This window comes from Sphaerodactylus townsendi, linkage group LG02 (genome assembly GCF_021028975.2).
Source record: "Sphaerodactylus townsendi isolate TG3544 linkage group LG02, MPM_Stown_v2.3, whole genome shotgun sequence".
NCBI lineage: Eukaryota > Metazoa > Chordata > Lepidosauria > Squamata > Sphaerodactylidae > Sphaerodactylus > Sphaerodactylus townsendi.
Window position 1 is genome coordinate 122,251,568 of NC_059426.1, and position 17,874 is coordinate 122,269,441.

A 17,874-nucleotide genomic window follows, 5' to 3' on the forward strand; every position below is an offset into this window, starting at 1 on the left:
CCTTTTCTGACTTACTCCAATTCTTCCTCAGAGAGAGTTCTGACACTCTGACAGTTTCTATATTCCTCCTAGATTAATACATCTCAAAACTAACTTCAATTTCCCCCTTTCTTGGAAAGACACAGCCAAGAGTTCTCTCACACAACTTTACCCCCTACACACATATCGCTCCCTCTGACTCTACCCTCTCTTTTTCCCCCCACCCAGGAACTTCTCACAAAAACCAATTACGACTCACCTGCCTTTCTCTGGTCTCTCTCTCTCTCTCTCTCTCTCTCTCTCTCTCCTATTCAGCACTCAGTTTAAAGACACAAACCTACCATCATTTCAATCCAACCTTAAAAATCATTACAATGGTATTTCACATTAATATGCTTGGTATGTTTCTTTACATCTTCTTGTTTGGAGAGTTGAATGTAGCTTTGGTTATCTTCATACATTTGTGTGGGTTATGTTACATCTACATTGTTATCTTAGACTATTCACAAGGGAAGTGTAAAATAAAAATTAGCCATTGTACATCTCATAACAACCACGTGCAGCTGACACATATTCCACTTCTGTGGTATTATGATGCTATTATGCCTTACTTGGTGCGTGACCAATTTATGGCACCATTTCCATAGAAAATTATGTGACCACTGGTGGATTTTCTCTTTCTGTTAGATCTCCACCCCAGTCCGCATCTACATATTCTTCTAGTTTAGGATCATTATTGGTTGGTAGTTTGAGTTTAAGGTATACACTACCCTTTAGGTATTTAACAAGTCTCTTAATTGCATTCCAGTGTTTGACTTTTGGCAATGCAGTCTTCCTGCGCAGTAAGCCAACTGCTGTACTGATATCTGGTTTAGTGAGTGATTCATGATATCTGGTGCTGTCACACAATGGTTCAGTTTGATCTTCTTGCTTTATGCAGTTCAGTTTTATTGGAACTGAGGTAGGATTAGCATTTCCCATCTTAGTAAGGTTATCAGTTCTTTGATTTTCTGTTCTTGGTTGATAAAGCAACTTCCATCTTCCTCTACTTGGATGCCTAGGTAGTGCGCAATGTTGTCAAGTTGGTTGACTTCCACATGCTTATTCAGATAATGTACTATTTCTTTGCTGTCATTTGGATTCTCATAGGCAAGAATTAAATCAGCAACATAAGCCAAAATATAAGTCTATTTGCCATCTCTACCCATCAAAGAGATAGTGTCAGAGAAGTAGAGATAAAATGCCCAGTGTCTTGATCCCCCCGCCCCAGCTATCTGACTCACTGATACGCCCCCCTCTGCCACTGAGGCAGGAGACAGTGTAAAGTTTTTCACTTGCAAGAGGTGGGGTCCAGTTGGAGCACTACCTTGTCCTTATGGAAGATGCCTTTCCTGACTGATAAGGATCCAAGTTGTGATACTCTTTTAGCTAAGTCACCACTATCAGAAACTAGGTCTTCATGTGTAACCTCTTACTTCCCATAAAGGTTTGAAGGACTCTGTAGTGAAAGATGATAGCACTACGTGTAATTGCCAAGAAGGAAATCTGGAATGACTAAAAGGGGTGCTATTGGCCAATAATTGCAACCATCTCTGCAAGGATGGTCACTCTACCATAGCCTCAAAGGGTGTGGGTGTTGGTGTACATCACTCCTTTGAAGCTCCATCTAGTCACTCAGGGACCCCTTCCGCACACGCAAAATAATGCATTTTCAAACCACTTTCACAATGGTTTGCAAGTGGATTTTGCTATTCCGCACAGCTTCAAAGAGCACTGAAAGCAGTTTGAAAGTGCATTATTCTGCATGTGCGGAATGAGCCAGGGTGGAACTGACAGACATTAGTGCAGCTTTTCCCTGGATGCCCTGTCTGCACCATTTCTTGATTGCACAGTTTGGTACTTTTGTTTTTGGCACTAAGCTTTCTTTCTCTTCTCCCCCACTGCATTTGGGCATCTGAGTCCCCCTCTTGTAGCATGGAGGCCAGCAGCTCTGGGTCTGTGTCTTTCTCCAAAAGAAAGCCATCTCCACTGGACTCCTCCCAAGCCTCTCACTCTGCAATGAGGAGGAGAGAGAAGGGAAGGAGAACCGAAATGGGTGAAAGAGAAACAGGGCACAAAAACACACAAAATCAGGCTGGAACTCAAGAATGATTAGGAGAGAGAAAAGCTCTCCCTAGAGTTGTAGAAGAAAAGAAAAAACTCAAGGAAGAGTCAAAAAGAACAAGCAGGACAAAAAGGGTGGGTAGCTGCTGTCGAGAGCTATTTCCCAGCTGCTCTCCCTGTTCAAGTCAGGAAACAAACTGGGCTCAAGAGGATTCCATGAAGGAGACATGAAGTGACAAAATTAGTCCTGCCTCCCTGAGCAATTAGTGGGAATATCCCAAGATCAAGATGCCCTCTGTAATAAATACTACCACTTCTCCCCTTGTTCTGCCTCTCAGAAGACAAAGCCAAAAAATACATGCAGTGTATTGTCAAAGGGGTGCTGTGTGGTTTCCGGGCTGTATGGCCGTGTTCTAGCAGCATTCTCTCCTGACGTTTTGCCTGCATCTGTGGCTGGCATCTTCAGATCCTCTGAAGATGCCAGCCACAGATGCAGGCGAAATGTCGGGAGAGAATGCTGCTAGAACACGGCCATACAGCCCGGAAACCACACAGCACCCCTATACATTCAGTATTTTAGGGTGTAGTAGTTTGCTGTGCTTTCTCTAATACTGTGTATATTTGCAGCTTAGACTACTATAGTATCTATACTTTCAAATTTTATAAATGAGAGATAATACATTGTATACCAAGGTATAATGCATGCATGGTATGGTGCTAGTGTAAAATAGGTTCAGATTTGATAAGTACTATATATATTCAATTTTACACATCATTAATATTTCCAGTAATTTTCTACTCCCCACATATCTGAAATCTTGTTTATGCTTTCTATGTCAATAAACTTCATGCTTCTGAAGCTGCTGCGGCAGATACCCATCTCTGACCAAATGAAATCTTTAATTGTCAAAAGTATTTGCGTAATTTGGTTCCAGCTTTGCCAGACACCCTCATGTGGGTGCTTGATGTGTAAAGTTAAACAGCAATTAATGTTCAGCCATTGGTTCAGTTGCACTTTACAGAATGAAGCCAGTGCCCATTCCTACTCAAAAGGTGAGAGTACTTCTTTCCACTTGCCCTGATACAGAACATATTGAACTGGCTGTCCAGAAACTAGTGGAGTGGGAGCTCTAAGAAGGAGTTTTAAGGAGTTAAAAAGTTAAGTTAGAGTGTAACACAGGCTGAGGTTTCAAGGTTGATTCCTGGGTTTGAAAAGGTATAACAACTCCTCCTCTATAGCACATGTTTAGCAGTGCAATCCTATGCAGAGTTACTCCAGTCTAAGTCCCTGAAGTCAATGGACTTCAATTGGAGTTACTCTGCATAGGATTGCACTTTAATTTTCTCTAAGGTCAGTACCCTGCATTTCTCCCCAATGGGGACCCAAATTAGACAGTCTCCTCCCTTCCATAAGGTTCTTCCAATTCTGTGAAGTAGGTTAGGCTAGGAGTGTGAGAGATCACTCACCAAGCTTTCATAGAAGAGCAAGGATTCAAACCTGGCTCTGCCACTTCCTAGTCCAACACTTTAACCACGAACCCCCATTGTCTTGCACTGTGAAGGACAGTACTATTCAATTCTATTCAAAGCAGAGAGTTACACCATTAGAAGGCTCCTTAACCTTACACCATTAGAAGGCTCCATTAACAGAACCGAGTTGCACGATCCAACCCATTATTTCCTGTTTGAACACAACAGGCAGTTTTCACTATTAACTTTTCTGCCATCAGACTGAGGACAAAACTAATTTGTCACAGAAGACTTAGGAGGGACTTTGCTAAGGTGTGGTTATTTTCTTAGTACAAGCTAAACAATGTGCTGGCAGTTGTATAAGGCTATGTATTATATTGTAAGTTGTTGGAAATGGTGCCAGATAATACATCATTTCTCAGAGATCAAATGAGCTATGAACACACACACACACACACACACACACACACACACACACACACACACAAGTATCTTCTTGATTTCAGTAAGGTCAATATGATAAATAGAATGTAGTAAGTTTTCTACAGTTACAGTGATGTGATCTCTCAATTTCATGCTACTTCACTCAATTTTCTGTAGCAGAGGTGAAATTGCCAAAACAAAACCCACAATAATTTTGAGAACTAAGCAGTCCAAGCCTACTATGTGTTCCTTTATAAATACATCAGTGCTCAGTATTCCCAGGGCTAATGCATTACATGCTAGTAGTGCAATAACCGCTTGACAACTGAACTATATGGGCAAGTATGGGCAAGTGTATATGGGCAAGTGTATATAAATGATGTGACCTGGATCCAAAGCAGCCCTTTGAAGTTGAACAGATATTAGTCTTACTAGAATATAGTAAGTATAATTTAAGCCTAACTTTCACTGGACAGTGATATTCACTGACAATTTTGCAACATTCCTATCTTATCTGGAATCTCAATCAGTACAACTTTGTCCCAACTTTTTTGGGGGTGGGTGGGAGAAACAAGGGATGTTTCCTTTCCGTACCAGCCAAAATTTCATTGAGTTTTCATTCTCTGTGTTACAATACCTTTTATCTTATTAAGGGAACACAATAAATCCACCTGATGCAACTGAGAGTGAATGCTTAAATGTCAGTAAGGAGGGTATACCTTTTATGTAGTTTCTCTGGAAAAGGACACATAGTGTGTCCTCTTACAAAATGCAAGAGGCACATATATTCTGCCGAAAGCTAACATATAAAATGACTATTTTTCACGGCTTCTTCAAAGTCCACACTGTGAATCACAACAGGCATACGTGAGGACAAACGTAAATCAAGTTCTATGGCACATTTGTTCCATGTTTGTAGCAAGGCTATTCACCAAGGTTCTCACCTGAATGCAATCACTGTTGTATTTTCTTCCACTCAGTAGCAGAGCATTTGCTTGGCATGCGGAAGGTCCCAGGTAGGGCTGTGCACTATTTTTTTCTGGTATTTTTCAGGTTCAGCTTTAAAAGACCGGGAAATTTTTTGAAGAGCTAAAAAAAAAGGCAAACTCCCATGCCAACTTTCCTAGCTTCTTCAAAAAAATGGTATTTAAAGCTGACCCCCCAAAATTTCAAGCCACAGAGCTGTATGCAGGGATTGTTTGAGTCAAATGCTCCACACAGCTCTAGGCCACTTGGGAAGATCAGAGTGCAGGACTTGCATTAGCTCCACACAGCTCTGCTGGCTAGTGACAAGGCAGAACTGAATGCAGAGATTGGTTCAGCCAATCTCTTTACGCAGCTCTGTTGGCTGCCCTACCTTGGAAGCCTGCTTGGGTTTCTGAGCACAGGGACTGCCTCAGCCAACACCTGTACTCAACCTTGCTGGCTTTCCACTGCCTTGGAAACTTACTTGAGATTCTTAAATGGTGGAGGAAAGCTGGGTGCAGGGATTGGGTGTGTCAACACCTGGCACTCAGCTCTCCTGGCTGCCCTATCACCGAAAGTTGAAAAAGCAGAAATGCTTTTTGGCTTTTTTCAGCTTGAGCTATTTGGCTCTGCCTGAATAGTCTTTTCCAGGTGTCCGTGTGTGTCCATGTGTGTGTGTCCGTGTGTGTGTCCGTGTGTCCATGTGTCCGTGTCCCCGTGTGTGTGTCCCCGTGTGTGTGTTTTGACCAAAATCAACAGCCCTAGTCCGAGGGTCAATCTTCAGCATCTCCAGTTAAGGGGTCTGGCAACAGGTGATGTGAAAGACCTCTGCCTAAGAACTTGGATAGCCACTGTCAGTCCAAGCAGATAAGACTGACCTTGATGGACCGAAGATCTGAGTCATTACAAAGCAGCTTCATGCTTTATATCTAACCATTCTGAACTCACTGTTAGCAACCTCTTCCCCAAACAGTGGATATGAATACGGACTCCTATTACTATCCCAATCATTCCTATTTAAGAAAAATGCTCCACTGATTTGGAGAGGGACCATGGCTCCATGATATAGCATTCACATGCCATGCAGAAGGTCCCAATTTCAATTTCAGACAACTCCAATTTAAAGAGTCAAGTAATCTCAGGCAAGTTTTTTACTCAGTTGTTAGAGTTTCATGAGAAAAATTAAGAAAAACCTCAGTCTACATTAGATTACTATGGCTTATTCAACTATTGTTGAATAATTGTTGTAAAATTCAGTGCATCAAGTTCAAAAAGGTATATCAAGATAGCTAACTCAAGAAATACCCTCAAGATAAGGGGGTTAGACAAGGTTGTTTGTTGTTTTGTTTAATCTATATATAAATTGTTTGGCTACTCTCTTGGCTCCCTACTTGGCACATGCCCCTATGTTGGCAGATCAAACTTTACAGTGAATGAAATAACTAAAGAGAATATCCCTTGTGACCACGGGATGCACCACTGAATTTTCTCACCTTCCCCCCCTTACAATTGTCCAATTCGATTGATCCAGCAAGAATTTTAACAGCGCAATAGCGGAAACAAGATATTGTTCCCACTAAAGAAACACGGTTGCAGAAGTTATGGTTTACAGCCGTGGTGGCAAACCTTGGGCACTCCAGACGTTATGGACTACAATTCCCATCAGCCCCTGCCAGCATTGTCAATTGGCCATGCTGGCAGGGACTGATGGGAGTTGTAGTCCGTAACATCTGGAGTGCCAAAGGTTCGCCACCACTGGTTTACAGTGTCCCGAGAAAAAGTCACAGTTTACAGAACTATGCAGGAAGGGAACCAATATGCTCAAGAAATCTTCTGGCAGTTGAGCATTGAATATTGTGGAAAGAAGAAGTGGCCTGTCCATCCTGAGGGACTGTGAAGAACAGAGAATATGTCCCCTTGAACTGTTGATGTTCTGGAACAGGTTGGATAGCATGAATGTCCACTAGGTGTTGAACTGCCAACTTTAACCAAGAGGCCTTGTTCGGGTTGGAACTGACCGGGGAGGGAATAAATCGGTTCCTTGGCCAATGCTTGAATTCTAAGGAGTAGCCGTCTGAAACGACCTCTCTGACCCAGGCGTCTACATGTTCTCCTATCCACATGTGGCTGAAGGCCACAAGACGCCCCCCTATTGGAAGGCTCTGGCAGTCATGCCTTGTTTCCGCCCGACTCGGAACGGAAACCCTTACTAGCCTTGCCCTGGGATCTGAACTCCTGTCTTTCAAGGAATGACGACTGATTTTGCCAAGAGTGCCTTATCCCATCCCTACTAGATCAGAAGGATGGGTGAAAAGATTAAAAGGACTGCCTTGGCACAAATTTGGGTTTCTATGCATGCACCAAACATGGCACTTTAATTTCCAATATGCTACAGTGATCAGAACTGGCTTTGAACTGTTTTTGTCAACAGCAAAACAAGTATACTACTGCAAACAAACAACTTAATCTGACTGATCTGACCTATCCCTATAAATATATCTTTTTCAAAAGCAGCTGTGCTATCTCCTTGTCATTTGGAAAGTCCTTAAGATTTACAGTGGTCCCATTTCATATTTTAACTTTCAGAGGGATAAACTTGCCAGTAATGATTAGTTCTATCAGAACAGGGCATTCCCAGGGAAGAGGTGAGAGAATCAGTTTAGAAAAAGTTCTCAATGGATACAATTATTTCCTAGGAAAATGGAAAACATTAAGAATGCAAAGAGGATCTGAGCCTTTCAGGGGAGGGCGGTATATAAATTAAATATACAATACAATACAATACAATGCTTATCCTACTTAAACACTTTATTTATACCCCACCTTTCTTTCCAACAAGAACCTAAAGCAGCTTACGTTACTCTCCCGTCCTATTTTCCCTCACAACAACCCTATGAAGTAGGCTAGACCTGAGAATGCATGACTGGTCCTAGGTTAACCAGCACATTTCAATCTGACTTCTCTGGTGGCCTGTGCCACTTTCAGATGGGTAGCAGGTTGGTCTGAAGAAGAAGACCAAGATTGGGGTCCAGTGTCACCTTAAAGATGAATAAGGTTCCCATGATAAGTTCAGGAAGTCAAAGCCCTTGCAAAGGGAACTTTGACACAAAGCTCTGACAAAAGGATATTGGATTCTCAAATACTTATACCCTGGAAATCTTCTTCATCTTTAAGGTACTACTGAACTCAAGCTGTGCTTCTTGATACTTGCTTAACACTTCAAGGTTAGAGAGCTGCACGGCAAAAATAAGGCATATGGTAAATGTGGTACTTTGGCAGTAAAAAATGTCTACTACCCACTCAGTGACACCTTCCTTAAGTAGCTAGCTTCTAATTAACAAATGAATACCCTACATTATTTCCTGTCAAAGGAAGGAAAATAATGAACCAGAGTTCATTTCTTTCATTTCCTCTTTTTAAATAATAATGTTATCTAATGTCGCCACTGTCTCTGACTTTCCTACTTTTATATTTAAAGACACTTTTCTGGTTAGTTTTTCTATTTTTTGAATATTTTGCTTCTCACAATGCTTCCTGAACTCTTATAGATTTATACTTGTTTCTTTCTAATTTCAGCAGAACTTCCACAGTCAAAAGTACCAATTTAAGCTAATTAAAAAGACAGCTTTCATATTCTCATACATTTGAGTACACACACACTTTTACACTGGAGGTACATATTCTGAAGTGAAACAAGAACTTCAGCATTTAAACATTGCAATATTGGGAGTGAAGAAACTAAAGTGAACTGGACTAGAACATTTTCAACCAGACAATTCCAAAGTGTTTTACTGTGGAACTGACAAACATAGAAGAAACAGAGTTGGTTTTATAGTGAGGTAAGATGTAGCACAGGCAATTCAGGGCTGTAATGAAAAGTCTGACCATATAATATCAATTGGACTTCATGGAATTCCTATCAAAATAATCATCATTCAAGTTTATGATCAAACTACAGATGCTGAGGAGGAATAAACAGAAAGCTTTTATGGAAGTGTTCCAGAAAAAAATTGATCACACACTTAAACAATATCTGCTGATAACCACAGATGACTGGAATGCAGAAGCGGAAAACAGAGTAGAAACAAATATTGTTGGAAAATCTGAGTTAGTAGCATGAAACGACCGTTGGTACTTACTTGTGAAGGGTCCTTCTACTCTAAGCAATGGAGGATGTCTTCTGAGTAATTCCCACCATTGACCTGGGAGGCAGGAACTAAATCTTTATTTCCTGTTTCCTGTGGGAGTTACCTAGGATTCCTAAATTCCAGGACTACCAGCAGCTGAAGTAGTAATTAATAACACTCAATAACTAATAAAGGAAACTAGGTGTAGGAACATATAACCAGTTAACAAAGAACAGAATAGGAACACAGTTGTCAACAGAACATAAAACAGATTGCACAAGTACTCAAGCACTTTGAGTATTTGTTGCCCATCTTATAAAATCAATGATGTGGAGAGGACAAAATGTCCTTCGTTGCTCATAGGAGAAGGACCTTTCACAGGTAAGTACCAACAATCACTCTCCCACTGAGCAGGAGGACATCTTCTGGGACCCCCCAGAGCCATCCGAAATATCACCAGGTGGGTCATAGACTGAGTCATGCAGGACACGTTGAAGAACTTTTCGTCCAAAGGCCATGTCAGATGAACTCAATCTTATCCATTTTGTAGTGGCTTAAAATAACTACTGATGGAAGTTGAAGCTGAAAATGCTAAAGGAGGATTACAACTGAACATCAAGAAGACAGATGACTACTGAGGAACTGTATAACTTCAAGGTTGATGATGAAGAGACTGAAATAGTTGAAGATTTTACATTTCTTAGTTTAATCATCAACCAAAAGGGAAAATGCAACCAAGAAATCTGGAGAGAAGCCATGAAGAAGCTAGAAAAGATCCTTAAGTGTAAGGACGTGTTGCTTATCACCTTATTGCCACAACATCAATAACATTCAAAATCAGAGGTCAAACTAGCAGATGTTGTAAGTCATATGCACAGTTGGAGGCACTTAAAATTGTACTGTGTTTCAGGCCACTTCAGCAGATCTTTTAATATAATGACCATGAGTAGGAAATGAGACATGCCAACAAGGCATCTATTGGCTGGGGTGGGGGGAGGAGAGGGGGAGCCAAGTTCTAAATCGCTTATTAAAAGCAGAACTCTCATTTTATGAAGCATCAACACATCAGGAAACATCAAGTCAGTGTATAACAGAAGTATCCCAAGTCTACAAATTAAGTTTCCTTGAACTCGAGCTTGTACCACAGACTCATCTATATGCACATTATTCCAAGTATCTATACAACTACTTCGCAAGTAATAATGAGCAATGTAGTGCTGAATCATGCAACTCAAGAATCTCCAAATTGTTTTAAAGACTTTATTTTAGTAGAGAGGTGTACTTAGGATACAATTAGTCAAAACAATCTGAATACTGTAAACTTTGGAAAGATGAATGTAAATGACATTTTCTCTGAGTGCTGGGCCTCAATTAACCAGTCTAAATATAGACTTTTTTTTCCTGGCAGCATTGCAGTATCTTATGGCTATAACCCTGATTTCAGTTTCACGCTTTTTGCCTAAGCTCACCTAGCAATCAGACATTAGCTGATTGTAACTACTGTTTTACTTGGCAGGGGGATGATAGAAGCCTATGTCCTCCCCTAGCCTGCTACATTCAGACAGAGGAAAACTTTGCCTGTATACTCTAAAGTGAGAAGAGTTAAAATGGGACATGTATCTTTTTATGCTCTGTTTTTTCATTGCACAGCAGGCAACCTGCTTGCTTTGCATAGAAGCAGCTAAGACTTCTGCTCTCTTACTGCTACAAATATATATACACACAGAAAAACAAGGTGAGCAAAAGTATCACATTTCTGTGTAAGAGGATCCCTCTCCTCTAAAAACAGACCTAGGGAAACTGCACGAATCCACCCATTGTCATGTCAAATCTTTGTTCTTTTACACACACATAAAAGTGGAGCACACAGACAAGGGAAGACAAACACTGTCCTGTCTCTTTCTCACACTGTGATGAACACTTAGATACTCATAACAACTATGCTAGTGAAAACTTAAATTGTCTCTAGAAAGGAAAAGGTTTCTTTTCCCCTATCCATCTGAAAACTAAAAGGAAGGATCTCTTTGAGGATATAAGAACATCACACCAATTGGGTGGCACACAAACTGCAGGTAGGAATGTGTTTTCCACTGAAACGTAACTTCTTTGAATACACATAACTTTAAAGCATCAGAAGAAAGTTCAGTTCAAGCTAAATCTGAAGAGAAATAAAATCTGTGGACACTTCTAGTTTCTACTACCTTTAAGCGTGAACAGAAACTGAAAACATACAGATGATATTTTCTGAAAATTAAGTTAAGAACATAAGAACAAGCCTGCTGGATCAGACCAAAGTCCATCTAGTCCAGCACTCTGCTACTCACAGTGGCCCACCAGATGCCTTTGGGAGCTCACATGCAGGATGTGAAAGCAATGGCCGTCTGCTGCTGCTGTTCCTGAGCACCTGGTCTGCTAAGGCATTTGCAATCTCAGATCAAGGAGGATCAAGATTGGTAGCCATAGATCGACTTCTCCTCCATAAATCTGTCCAACCCCTTTTTAAAGCTATCCAGGTTAGTAGCCATCACCACCTCCTGTGGCAGCATATTCCAAACACCAATCACACATTGCATGAAAAAATGTTTCCTTTTTAAAAGGTTAAAAGGTTTCTAGTGACACGGTTCCAATGTTCTCAGCAGCTTTGTATCCTCTCACATTAACACATTAAGTTGCCATAAACCAAGTCAGACCATTTGTTTAGCACAGTTAGTATCATGCACTCTGGCAGCAACTCTTAGGTGGAGGCCTTTCACATTACCTACTACTTGCTCCTTTCAACAGGAGACTTCAGGGACCACACTTGGCAACAATCAAAGCAGATGTGCTATCAATTGAGCCCTGGCCCTTCTCTCCCACCTCACTAGCAGCAAACAGAAGTCATTATTGCTCCAACTAGGCTGTGCAAGTCTTTCCTTCCTTTCTTCTTTCCTCCCTCCCTCCCTCCCTTCCACTTTATTTTATTTTAAGAGATGTGAACCTTTCAGTTGGGACTGACTCCCCTTGCCATATGGTCATGGACGGGAAGAGGAAATCAGCTGGGAAATTCAAATTGCAAGCTTAGCCTTAATCCAGAAACACAGATTAGTACAAGGAGCCCAGTCCTATTTTTGTATTTTTAAAAAATGTTCTAAGATGTCATCCAAACAGTATTCCACAAATATCATTAGATGATATTACAAAATATTTGCACTCAAATAATGCTCACTATCCTTTGCTTCTCCAAATTAGTTTTTCTCAAGTTACCCCTGTGCTGTTTGCAAGACATTCCAGACTTCGAGAAAGAACTCTGTACCAAAACAAAAACACATGTTAAGATGCCACAACCTTCAAGCATCAGACTCAGCTCCATTATTTTCACATCTAGTCAACCGTGGGTACTTACACAGATTTAAAAGCACTGCACTATTTCCTTCAGTAGAACTCCTTTGCTATCTTTTTTCAAACAAAATCAAGGACATCACAGGGAACACCATTTAAAAATAATTCTTTAGTACAGGAGCTGAGTGTGTTAAGTTAAGCAGCAGCATAAACTGCTATCACATCCACTGAAGGGAGAAACTAACTATGAAGAACAGAAATTAACACTATTTTAAATGTAAATCACATTTTACCATTAGCTAGCAACCTCTCTGTAATTAAATTTTCACAATAATTATGTAGTGCTGATTAACAAGATTTACTGACATTTTAAATCTTCTGGTAATACATACTGCAACGTTTAGTCAACTGGTTTGGACAACATGCTCAATAGACTGATTGGGAACACTAATCAGCACTTTTTTTTAAAGCAACCAATTACAGACACTACGTCTGTTACATAGGAAAGAGAATCCATCAATAGTGTTGCTTAATGCATCCTCTGAAAACAAAATATAATATAGATTTTTCTTCAGAGAAATTTTTCAAGCGTACATAATTAAAATATTTATAACCTGTACTCTGTGAAAATGTTTAAGAAGGCTCATAACACAATAAACACATACCAGTAAAGCAAAGAACAGGTGTTCTTTGGTTTACTATACTCTGTCTCACCTAAAGGTATAAGGGGAATTGTGACGCCAAATGCCGCCACTTCCTTTCCTTCCAACCCTCTCCCCGCCCCAACATCAATAGTGAGAGATTTATTTGGGTGACCAGCAAGTCATTCTCTCAAAGAAATCATGGGGGGAGCGCCTTTCCTTTCAGTGTGTTAACGGAGGGAATGGGAGGAATCATGAGTAGATGTCATTCCCTTGGATCCTAAATGGGCTGACTCGAAAGCAGCACGTCTTTCCATTGTGTCTAAGACTATGGTGAAATTCTACCCTCCCCTCACCCAAGACCCCTCTGGCAGAGCTCCCAAGCACCTCTTCCTTGGCAGCGCTGGGTCCTCACTTGCATCCCATCCCATGCCATTGATCCCTGACAGGGAAGAGGCTGATTGCGTCACGGGTGAGGTGGGGAGTGCTGGGCAGGTGGACGGGTCTGCATCAGGCCTAAGAGACAACCTGGTATCTCCTCCTTTAAAAGGGGCTTGGACAGATTTATGGAGGAGAAGTCGATTTATGGCTACCAATCTTGATCCTCTTTGATCTGAGATTGCAAATGCCTTAACAGACCAGGTGATCGGGAGCAACAGCCGCAGAAGGCCATTGCGTTCACATCCTACATGTGAGCTCCCAAAGGCACCTGGTGGGCCACTGCGTGTAGCAGAGAGCTGGACTAGATGGATTTTGGTCTGATCCAGCTGGCTTGTTCTTATGTTCTTATGTTCCTCCATCCACCAGCACAACCTTATCCAAAGCCACCCAGAATTCTGCACAGGATGCAGACAAGAGAGAGCCCCAATGGAGAGAGCCCCATTGCAGTGCCGACACAAATAAACACCTCGCTTGAATTCTAGGGAAGGAGAAAAGGCCTGGAACCAGCCCCCCCAAGTCCCTTCCAACCCTCCCCCTGCCCCAAACACCAAACCAGGCAAAGTTGCTGCAGCTGCATCCCTGGTTTTTAAAAAGGCGCACACTAAACAAACCCCAAGTGAGCAGCCTGTTCTGGAGCAGCAGCAGGGAGACAACAGGGCAGTCAGTGGGCAAAGGAGGAAGGCAAACCAGCCATGTCATGGACAGGCAAGCACCATATTTGCTGCCTCTCCACCCCCCTCCGCTCGCTCGTCAGGCTGCACATAGTCCTTCAGGACTATTTTCTGCTGCAGAAGCACACACTTCTGCAACACCACTACTGACTACACTTTTAACTTTCTGTGGGACAGAGTACAGCACATTCATTTAACTTAAGAATTCAGGATTGTTACCATACCCATGCTGGTAATAAATGAGAAAGTGTATACGTGCAGGTGACCAAACGGTATCATCAAAACACCTGCTTTTCAGCAATTCCAGTCACACTGACACCACATTTAGAAATTTACTCTTCTGGGGGGAAAAAAAGATATGATCACCTTAACAGGGAAGCTGCATTTGCCAGTCCGAACCCCTTCTTCATCCGTCTGCCACTGGTGTGGTCTACTGGCTTCAGGGACATAGACATCCTTCTTTCTCCTAAAGCTCTGCCGTAACTTATTCATTGCTCAGATGCCTACAAGAATAAAGAAGCACCATTTTAAATAGAGAAAATGCCCCCCTTCATTACCAAAGGAATCTAGCAAATAGTGAACCAAGGTAGCACATTCCACTGATATACAAAAGACCATTTAAGTGTCTGAAAGGCTAGCAATATACCCTATTGCTATAGAGAGTACTTTGTGATGCACTTCTGCTGCACTGCTCTTGTAAAGTTTGTGGGTTTGCAGTGTGCATGGGTAGATACCAAGGATTGGATTGCCAGCTCCAGGTTGGGAAATACCTGGAGATTTTGGCGGTGGAACCTGAGGAAAGAGGTGTTTGGGGAAGAATTTCAACAGGGTATAATGCCATAGAGTCCATCTTCCAAAACAGCCATTTTCAACATGTTAACTGATCTCCTGAGAGATCAGTTGTAATACTGGGCGAGCTCCTGCCACCACCTTGAGACTGACAACCCTACAGAAGGACTTCTCTTATTAAGCCATCACCCTGGGATTCCAATTGCACAAAAGCAGCCCTGCACACATAGCTGCCAGACCACTAAAGTCACAAAGCTTCATCAGAAGAACATATAGAAAAAATATTCCATTGTGCTAATAGGATGTTTAAAGGGCAGCACAGGTTTTAAAAAAAACATGTTAAACACAGCACAGGTTTTTTTTAAAAGCAAATTTCAGGAGCAGCCTAAATACCTTAAACAAACAGCCTGTGGTGCAAATAACTGCAGTTTTATACCAGCAAGTAAAGCTTGAATATAATGTCAGATATGAAAGAAAGTCAATGTGTTTTGAGCCCTCACAGTAACTTCCTCAATCAATTATGAATGTATACAGCATGACTTTCAGGGACATGGGCACTATTGTCAATATTCGTCATCATTTCAATTTTATATTGATGAATATTAGAAACTAATATGTTGAGGCACCACCTCTGATGCTTAAAATACTTCAAACGTTAAATGTTGCATTTGCACAAAGATTATGTTAACGCATCCTTGAGTCATAAAGGTACACTTTATAACTCTTAGGAAAAGTTTGTAACTTACGAAGTCATTCTACAGCTCTGTCAAATGCTAAAGGAAAAGAGTCTTGCACAGCTATCTTTCTGCTTTTGAGCAGTATTGTTAACAAATCCACTGTTTGGTCTGCCTACTTAGTCCCGCCAGTTAGATTTTGAGCCAAAGACATAAGATGATTTTGTAAACTTTTAACACACTTAGGCTCATTCTGCACATGCAGAATAATGTACTTTCAAACTGCTTTCAGTGCTCTTTGAAGCTGTGCGGAATAGCAAAATCCACTTGAAAACAGTTGTGAAAGTGGTTTGAAAATGTATTATTTTGCGTGTGCGGAAGGGGCCTAAGATAATAGAAGTTGCTTGTCACAAAGATACTCAGGGAAGCAAAATTTTAGTCACAATACAACACAGAAGCTGTTTCAAATGATGTGATTTGAATAATACAGTGACATGCTAAAAAGATCAGAGACTAGTACACTGAGAAATACTGCAGTTCAATGTCTCATACAACCTGCCCAGAAAAACAGTTCCTTTCCCCAAAAGAAACTTTCTGACATCACTGAGAGTTCATAGTAATTGAAGTGAAGCTGATTGCATGTTACAGAAAAACTCTACTTCCTTTTCATACAAAAGGTTACTTGTAAACTTCTGCTGCATAGTTAATTGGTGTGAGCCTATCCATATTCAAGCCAGCGATGCTGTAAATTCAACAGCAAGGTTCATCACATTAGGTGAAGGGGCACCAAATGAGTAGGCACTTACCTTAAAAAGAAAGATATCTGTTCAAGGATGTATTATTTATCAAGGCTTGTATTCTCCTTGAAAAAAAATTAAATCTGGTGCTATCCATTCTTCCTTACAGCAGAAGTTACAGAGAGAAAGGTATATGTTCTAAATACATACCTAAGTAATATACCTCAAATTTCAGTTAAATTTGAGCACCTTTTGAATAAACAATTGTCAAAAGTATTGTTGAAGGCTTTCATGGCCGGATTCAACTGGTTGTGGTGGGTTTTCCCGGCTGTGTGGCCGTGGTCTGGTGGATCTTGTTCCTAACGTTTCACCTGCATCTGTGGCTGGCTTCTTCAGAGGTGTATGTATCACAGTGTGTAACAGACTTCCCTCTGTGATACACCTCTGAAGATGCCAGCCACAGATGCAGGCGAAATTTAGGAACAACATCCACCAGACCACGGCCACACAGCCCAGAAAGCCCACCAAAACCAAATGTCAAAAGATATTTGCTTTCTAATAGTAAGTAAAATATCCTGTGGGACACATGCAGTTTTGGTGCGCAAGATCAACAGGCCTGAGCTCCATGAATTCATGTTTAATTCTAAAATATCAATTGATGGCTGGAGATCCTCATTCCACAACACATGATAGCAAACTCCATTTCATCAAAAAGGTTTTTTTTAATCATCCAAAAGAAAACATGTACACTTTTGTCAATTTTAAACAGCTGAAGAATAAGCCACCATACAAGTCTGTACTGAGATTCCATATTAAATCTCACCATTATTGGTACATTTTTGAGAGGTGAAAACGAAAGGAAAAAAAGGATTTTTAAAAAACTGAACTTGTGTTTAACAAATATCAGAAAACTAAAAAAAAGCCTAACATCAAAACAAACAAAATATTGTCCCACACCCTATAATGCTGACATTATTTAATCAATAAGCTACAAAGAAAACAAGACAGTGATGGGAGGGAAAAAATCTGTCATCATTTGTAGGCTGATACAGAGTGGATACTTCCTGAAGAACACCAGTATATCAAAAATGAGAGAGAAACTATTTTCAGTTCTCCTAGATCAATTCACAGAATGAAACACGAAAAATCTTAAGATATTTACTCTGTGTGTGTGTGTGTGTGTGTGTGTGTGTGTGTGTGTGTGTGTGTCAAATATTTTAGAGTACGTATCAAATTGTGTAGAGAAGTAGTGAACACTAATTTATTTCTTATGATTGGCAACTGAATTGATCAAACCTGAGCTGGCAACTTCTAACTGAATGCACAGTGACACATTACATAACACGACATCTCAAATAGCATCATTGTATTAATCTGACGTCTGTCCATGCAAAAAAAAATGCAGCAATCAAGACTGTCAGTGTAAGCTTTTATTTTCTGGTTTTCGACAGAAATAACAGACAAGCTAGCAGGCTTATTCTAAGAACACCGTAAGAACTTTCTGAGAATACCCTAATATACACGCCTTGTCCTCA

General features: G+C 40.8%; 1 protein-coding gene across 7 annotated transcripts in view; it reads right to left on the reverse strand.

Moving 5' to 3' along the window:
* Nucleotides 1-17,874, reverse strand: part of NUMB (NUMB endocytic adaptor protein) — a 92,868-nt gene that overhangs the window by 27,333 nt on the left and 47,661 nt on the right. For all 7 annotated transcript variants that reach the window (XM_048484180.1, XM_048484182.1, XM_048484185.1 and 4 more), the window contains exon 2: nt 14,506-14,642. In XM_048484180.1, the coding sequence (XP_048340137.1) occupies nt 14,506-14,631 (126 nt within the window). In that variant the 5' untranslated portion in view covers nt 14,632-14,642. The remainder of the gene's footprint in view (nt 1-14,505; nt 14,643-17,874) is intronic.